Source organism: Plectropomus leopardus, chromosome 3 (assembly GCF_026936395.1).
Source record: "Plectropomus leopardus strain MGB_pleo_1.0 chromosome 3, ASM2693639v1, whole genome shotgun sequence".
NCBI classification, from domain to species: Eukaryota; Metazoa; Chordata; class Actinopteri; order Perciformes; family Serranidae; genus Plectropomus; species Plectropomus leopardus.
Genome location: NC_142178.1, coordinates 25,228,103 through 25,236,405, shown reverse-complemented (window position 1 = coordinate 25,236,405; position 8,303 = coordinate 25,228,103). Strand labels below are relative to the sequence as shown.

Sequence of the window (8,303 nt, the reverse complement as noted above, 5' to 3'; positions counted from 1 at the left end):
GTTTTTTGTGTGTGAAAATCTCAAAGTTGTGTGATTGTAGTCAGTGCTGGTAGAAAAAAAATTGAGAATGGATATTTGTAGATAGTTTCAGGGCACAGGCAAAATAAAGACACTATGCGTGCTCATTTTATCCTCAAACAGAATACAAATTTTATACAACACAATCACTGATAGAAGCAACCAAAATGTCACAGAGATTTTATTATACAAAGTCACAAAAGTAAGACCACAAAAATACAGGATCAATGTGTGTTGGTATCTTTGTTTTTCCTGAGTCATAGATCATGTGACACAGCTAGGAGTGTTTTAGGTCCACAGTACAGCCTCGTCTTCCCTGAGGTATTTTCCATGCAGGTGTTTGTTGCCATGTTGGGTGCAAATACGCATATTAAATGTGGTACTGTAAACTGCTACAACACAAAGAACAGCACAAACATGAATTCCCTTTTTGGTGGAGCGAGTGTGAAGACAAACAGCAGGATTATGTTTCAGCCTGGCACTTATAGACAGATAATGAAGCCCTGATGTGAACAAATAGAAGTTCTGTAACCTGGCTGTCACACTGAAACGTCACCTGTCTCGCAAGATACAGTTAACTGAAAAGCATTTTTCTGGCTTGGAGACATACCTGCAACTGACTTAACTGTCAATAAAAACAGGCTTATCTGATATTTCCAGCTTCTTCTGAGGAAAGCTTTTGTGTGTAAGGCCACTGGAAATGTCAACATTTACTGATTTCTCAGCTTGTTAAGAAAAAAAAAGTCAGTTGCAAGATAAGACAACATTTGTGTGGTACCACAGTCGTTCAAACTAGACGAATGAAGCACGCAGCATTAGACAAAAGCCTAAGAAAAAAAAAAAGTGGTCCATAGTAATCCTGAAGTTTATAAGCAATTTCTTGGAAGTGCAAAATGTGAAAAGACATTCAGGGGTTGGATAAAATAACAGGAACACCTTAAAACATAATGCATTTTATCAAGACTATCTTAATGTCTCCAAAAATGATGATTAAACATGTCATATATAAGAAAAAAAATAATGTTATATTTTTATTAGATTGTGTTGGACATGAAATTCTGTTAGACTTCTGGGGGCAAATTGATAAACAGGAAATTAAAATAATTATGGTAGATATTGAAAAAAATCTGCCTGGTTGATGTTTTATTTTGTAAAAGTATATCAGTGTTTATGATATTAAATAATTGTTTTGTCTGTTTCTGGCCCACATTTCCCATGACTTAACCCTGCATTTTTTGCAGAGATCCCTCATATTTGACCATTAAAAAGTTGCAAGTAATAGAGGCCAAATATTTTACAGTTAAAATAAATTAAGATAAATTCATTTCTTTTTACACACTGCTTACTGATCTGTTCCACTGTGATATACTAATCTACAAACTGCTGAGTCTTGTAAAAATCTGACCTTTTCGATCTCTTTTATCAGTTTGCATTATCCAGATTAGTGTGAGAGATCAGGTTCAGTTGGGCCAGAAAAACCGGTAAATCAGATACTGTCACAAACAGATTTTTCCTCTTCCCTCCGTCTTCATTTTCTGTCATGCTAATTCAAAACCTTTTATAAATCAGGTCAGGTTTTACCCAGCCAAGAAATCTGTTTTCTCCAAAGGAAACTTTTTTATGATACATGAAACCACAAGAGGTTTTAGTAGTGAGCTGACGGCCTAAGGCTAAGAGTCATATTTCTACAGTGTCTGTGATACAAGTTGTTCCTGTTATTTTATAACCACTGATTTTAGAGTAAATATTACAGCTGCCAATTATTTCATGCATGTGTGAATATTAGTGTTCAAGAAAAAAATACAGCGAGGCCTAGAAAAAAAACAGCTAACTTGTTTAAAATCGCCAGGAGAGCCCGTTTCCCTGGTATGCTTATAAAACCAGCTCACTTTCCGACTGAGGTCTAACACTGTTACTGTTTTTGTCTAAAGTAAAGTTTCTTGGTGAGCATTGAAGCAAAGCAAGGTACTTGCTTCTTCCCAATGGCGTTTCGGTCATTACTGTTCGCTACACTCCTCATCGACACTTTCCTGTTGACGAGCGTCAGCAATTCTGTGAATTCAAGGGAGTCCCCATACTGTTTAAGCAGCTCACACAGATCCTGGACGTACCACGAGCCGTTGATCGTCTCCCGGTGGGAATAGTAACCTGGACAAACATCACAGGAGACACAACAGCACAGTTACTGACCGGTCAGTAAAAAGGACATTTAAAGTGGAAATAAAATACATTATCATCAATTTATTTCATTATTTTTTTCTGCAAGTAGCAGAGACGACAATGTAAACTCTGATTCTGTGGTAAATTAAAAATGTGATGCATACGGCTGGGACGAGATTATTTTTGCCCATTGTTTGTGTTTTGTTTTTTAGTAAGAGAAATACTTATTGGCAGCATTTTTTTTAATGCTGAACATGTGCTTTTCTATTAGTGACAACATTGTTTTCTTAATGTGCAATGGGCTGAGTTCTCAGGGCCTCTGTAAGATTCACTACAGCTTTTGAGTACAATAACTGTTCAACATCTACACCTTCAAAGTATCAAGTGAAGTGTGAATCTTCCCATCATGCTGGTACAAGAGCAAAAACAGGAATCCTTAATTTCCAAATCCATTTGTAAATCAACTACTCACCCTGTGTTACAGTGAATGTGTGATAAATTCTTGATGAATAAGTGGTATTTAAAACTAAACAGAGTGAAACTTACTATCGATCTAACTATCTACGCTCTCCTCAAAGCTGCACTCCGCTGACAAAAACAGTAATTTCACTTTCCTGAAATCAGGAGCTGCTGGTTGACCGCGGCCTCGGGTTGACTGTTTGTGTAGAGACTACAGGAAACAAACTAAAAGTCGCTCAGAGGCTGGGCTTGGTCTCTTGTGTAACTCGCCAACAAAAAAAGATTTGCTGAGATCCCAAAATACGTTCAAAATACATTCTGTGTAACACGGTTTGAGTCTTTGATATACAAATGGTCCTCTGGGGGGTAAAGCATTCCTCCAAAAGTTTGAAACATTCCTGCAGACTCACCCTCAGCCACAGAGTAGCACATGATAAAATCAGCACCAGCGGGGAGGGTGTGTACGGCGCTGGCGTCCACCACCACTTCATTTGTTCGCTGCTCACTATCCACGGCATCACACGCAGTCACTGGATCATCATGTTTATCCCCGCGGCACGCCTAGTGACAGACACAGCCATTTTCACTTTGACAGCATTTTTAAGAACTACAGATTTTTTCAAGGAAAGCATTAAAACTGCATGTTGTCAAATTCTGGTGGGTTTTGTTTGCATGTACCTGTAATATAAAGATCTTTGGTTTTCCTACAAGGCTCTTGCACTTGTCTCCTTTGAACAGGGATGTGATATCCTGAATGCTGATCTTGCCATCATAAGTGTAAACATGATCGTTCTCGCCGTGGCTCAGGAAGACGAGCAAAAAGCAGTCTGCGTCTGAATGGTTGGCCTCTGCGGCTGGTGGGACATCGGGCATTTGTTAAAAGTGGTCTGTACTGCAGAATATCACATGTTGGATCTGAACTTTGCACATGCAGGACAACAAGGAAACAGCTGAGAATTTAACCAACAGTAGTGACTGGGACAGCAGGGGTATGAGATTTTCACTGTATGATTACTGTCTCCAAAAATTAGGGGTCGACAGATTATCGGCCTGGCCAATTATTGGAGCAGACATTTGGCATTTTGCCGATTCTCTGTATCAGTATTTTATTTTAATGATTGCATATAAAATTTATTAATTAAAAAGTGCATTTAATGTCAGCATAGGAGGAACTTTTACTTGCTTTTTACTACTTAGGGAGATATTTTTACGTATCCATTTTTTATTTAAATTTTCAGTGAACTTTATAAAACAAAGCTGCTGAGAACTTGCTGTATTTGATGTTGAAAGTCTTGGTTTTGATTAAACATTTGCTAAAAGGTATTTCAACAGAGTTTTGTGTTGGAGTTTGTTATATTCCAAATTCTAAAAACTGACAAAAAGATTTCATTTTTATTGTAAATGCATATCGGTTCCAAATATCAGTTATTGGTCTCATTAACTACAAATAATCGGTATCGGCCCTGAAAAAGCCAATATCAGTCAACCCCTACCAAAAATACTGCGGTTTCACAGTATTACAGAAATATTATCAGTCAAGGGAATGAAGACGGAGAGGTAAGGTTCGGTTGAACAAACGTTTTATATCTTTAATTGAAACCATTTTTTTCCATGTGTAAAAAGTCTCCCTTTAGAAAATAACTCAAATAAAGGTGAGATTCTCCATTCAGTTGCATTTTTTTCAATATTGTAGATAAACAAATGTATACCATGCGATAACCTTCAACATTAATATCAAGGTTTACTTTGAAACCCGTATATCGCTGTTACCCAGGCAGTGACGTTGTAGTGCTGCATATATATTTAGTCATTTCAGTGTCATAAGTGACCGTGCATGTGCTTACCTTCACTGATTTTATCTAAGACTTCCACCTGTTTGTAGTTATCATAAGCCCTCACTTCAAAGTTCAGCTCCGTCAGTCTGAAAGAGAGGTAAAGGAAAAACTTTCAGTCCATGAACAAGTACAGACATGTTCTTCAGTACACAGTTGCAGAATACAGTGTTCGCTCTCCAGCAGCTGCCTGCGAAGTGATACCTTTTCTCCAGGTTGTAGCGGTCAGCATTTGTTCCATGCCTGTTGTTTAACCCCAGGCGCCAGAAGAAGCGCTCCTGGTTAAAGATGAGTGCAAGGCCTCTGTGTTTGTTGTCCATCTTGTACTCCTCTGCAGGATCCAGAGCTATAGAGCTGTTTCATGGTGGAAAAGACCGCAGACACAATGTAAAGTGGAGCAATAGAAAGGTGGGAAATGAGAATTTCACACAAGAAGAAGCAGTTTACCTTCTGATGAAGGCATCAGTCTCTGTTAGGTTCTCCGTGCATGCTATAGAAAACAACACATTCATGAATTAGGGTTCCCTTTGCTTAATGCATGACAAATTTAAGACTTTTTTAATGCCACTTGTAATGGAATTTAAGACCAATTTTACAAGAACCAAAATTGATAATTTATTACTTGGGGACAATTTCGTCCAAATGTTTATGTAACATAAAACAGAACTTTTAGGTGACATTCATGCAAGGAGAATTTGGCAGATTTTATAAATAGATAAATTTTATAATGCAATGTCAGAAAACAAAAATCGGAGCCTTATTTTTTAGATTAAAACTTTTAAACAATGCTCCAGAAATTGTGCAATAGTTCCATTGATGTTTTAAACAATGGAGAGTGTGCAGAATGTGTTATGTGCAATATTTTGTATGTGCAATTGAAAATATTTGCAATTTATTAGTGCGATCTGGTATAACTACAGTGTTTCTTTCATATGTGGTTTGTTTTATTATAACTGTGAAGGCATTTTGTCTCAGTCCAAGACAAATCTCCCTACAGGGACAATGAAGTATATTGCATCATATTGTATTGTAATTGATTCAATGTTCTCTAAGACTTTTTAAGGATCCGCAGGAACCCTGGTGAATAATCCATGAAACAATGTGGAATTTAGACTACTGGTAATTACCAAACAAAAACGCACTGAAAAGTCCAACTTCACAGCTTTTTAATGTCACAAATACTTTGAATATGTTACTGAAGTTGCCAAAAAACACAGAAGGATTGAGCTTTTCAGGCTTCTTTGTTATCAGCACAACTACAGGTGCATGAATTGCTCCACTGCTGCTGTTATGGGGTCAAGCAGCCATTGTTCTACCAGCTTAGAGTCCTCATGGCCTTCAATAGGCGGCTGACAGGTGGAGAAAGATGGCAAAGGCTGCTAAAAGACCAGAGGCCAAAAGTGACACCTCCATACCCCACCCAACAGATATGTAGGTTACACTTTGTGTGTTAAAGGCATCACGGATTGTTTAACAACTTGGAAGGTATTATCTGACTTAAAAAAAAATGTAAATCCATATGTACACATAGATGTGTTTGCATACACCCAGCTAGGAGATTATTAGGTAGACTAAGCTGAAACTAGTGCAGTTTAAAACAACAGTCCTGCAAAAAACTCCTATTAATGTTCATATTTATATGATTTTATTGAAGTGTAGGTAGGTGTTTCTAATATTTAGCGTACCCTCACTGACAAATAAATTGGGTGGACAAGATATGAGAAACACTTGTCAGTGTAACAATACAACTCAACAACAAACACAGCTCTCTCACTGACCATACGATTTAATCAACATAAAACTGTTTTAACAAAATGTATAACCTCAGTGAAAAGAGAATTTATTGCAGGGCTCTTGCATTAATCCTTCTAAACCTGGAGCGGCATTACTTTTCTTGTGCTCTTTTCAGATGTCTTTCACAAGATTTAAGCTCTTGAACCCTGAGCAAAGTGGTGCGATTGGCTAAAAAAAAGGCAATGAGCAACTTGGTAAGAAATGTTCCACAAATTGCAAGAAAACAGATTCAGAGTATCGTTTCAAAAAAGCTAAGGAAAAATCTAATAATAATATATTTTACTTATAGAGCACTTTTCAAGAAACTCAGACACTTTACAAAAGTCAAAAAAGATCAAAAAAATACACACATTAAAATTCATGTAAAAGTATGACACAGAATTACTTTACAATTTTAAGGACTTTGTCCCTTTAGCCAGGTCATTTCCTTGTTTGTTTGTTTTTTAACTTTCTTTTTCCTTTTTTTGGCAAGTTTGCTTGTTTTTATTTAATTACTTGAAAATGAGCAATTGCTTCTTTCATTGCTCATTGCCATCTCGCCGTGTTTTATTTAAAGCAATCATGATTTTAAAGGGTTATAATAGAGGGGTACAATTTAGTTGTTTGATACTCCTCCCTGACCCAAAAAAATAAAACCACCGCCAACAACAATAATACTTTTCTAGGTCTGCAGGTCTGCGGTGATCAGTTTCAAAATGACAAAGGGTGGCAGGAAATGATATCCTGTTTATATGATACACAGGTGCACGACATATTAAGTTAATGACTCATCTCACCCTGACTTAACTCTGGTTTCACTGTTAATGGCCTGACTCCTTCATAACTTCACCTTGTTTACTTTTCTTTCAGTAAGAGCAGATTAAATTCATTAGGTAACAGCACACAAGCTTTAAAAATACTTTATAAATCACTCACCCGCCCTGTCAGTTGCTGTTTTGTTGTCTTTAGCAACACTGCCTGGAAAGGTAAGAGGAAAAAGCGACTAAGTCCTGACATTTATAGTGTTTTAATGATGTCAAAAAAATGTCCCACATGTTCTGCTTACATTGTGCTTAACTATAAAGAAAACAGACTAACAGGGACATTGTGAAAACTTTTACGTAAGAACGTAATGAACGATAGTAAGAGGAGCCTTAATCGTGATACTGAGCCCAAGTTACATCAGTGGTCACTGCATTCATTTTTATAACTTTTAAAATACTATAAGAATGAGTCTACAACTTATGTCCACTTTTAATTAAAAACGTGTGTAAATTCGTTACCTCCACAATTGTCTTGCGCCGTGTTTGACATGTCCACAGGTTGTCTTCACACCGACTGACACACTGAAAAATGAATTTGCTTCGTCAAAGCAACACCGAGGAGCCAGAACGAAGCCCCTCCCCCTTTGATCTCATTGGCGGAAAGTAAAAACTGGAGAATATGATTGGCTCTCACGTCTGCCAGTAAAAGGTCAACAGCCAGTACTTCCGTGTTTGCCACATTGAGACAACGACCAACAAAACACATTGATACAGGGATTTAATAAAAAGTAAACAACAAAAATGAGATTAGCGATAGAGCAGCCGGAGATTAGGAGAGTTAAACATCCAATTCTGTTATTTTTAGTGGCCTGCTCTCACAATATAAACTGCAAGCGAATGATAGAGAAACGTTTGTATTTCTCTCTTGGATGTTTAATCCGCTGGACTCTAGGCTCCTGTGTGTTTTAGGATGATCTTTACATTAAAAAAAGACATGTTATATCTGTCAAAATGTATACAATAACTGACATAAAATATTAGCAATATTGTGTTTACATGGACATGAATGTCAAATGTGTTTTTCTGTGTCCTAATGTTTGTGTTTTTATTTTTTTTTAACAAATGCAGTCTGTCACAAATAATCTTTAATAATAATCTGTCACAAATAATAACATTAAATTCAATTGACCTGTTTATGATTGGGTTTTTGGAGTATTCTGTTTATGTGTTTGATGTACACACCATATTCTTCTGAAAAAGCAGGACTACTTTAGAAGAATGTGGGATTATATACATG

General features: G+C 36.9%; 1 protein-coding gene across 2 annotated transcripts; it reads right to left on the bottom strand.

Annotated features, from left to right (window-relative positions):
• Positions 1-181: 181 nt before the first annotated feature.
• LOC121941646 (caspase-6-like) lies at positions 182-7,671 on the bottom strand. Of its 2 annotated transcripts, XM_042484473.2 has the most exons (8): positions 7,526-7,671; positions 7,179-7,220; positions 4,917-4,959; positions 4,674-4,823; positions 4,482-4,558; positions 3,316-3,491; positions 3,048-3,198; positions 182-2,166 (listed from the first exon to the last, which is right to left on the bottom strand). In XM_042484473.2, the coding sequence occupies exons 1-8, from the start codon at positions 7,554-7,556 to the stop codon at positions 1,931-1,933; spliced, it is 906 nt and encodes a 301-aa protein (XP_042340407.1). In that variant the 5' UTR covers positions 7,557-7,671; the 3' UTR covers positions 182-1,930. The 2 variants fall into 2 exon arrangements, with proteins under 2 accessions (XP_042340407.1, XP_087932067.1); XM_088075941.1 differs by lacking the exon at positions 4,917-4,959 and having other exon boundaries at positions 7,526-7,605.
• Between the last annotated feature and the right edge of the window lie 632 nt (positions 7,672-8,303).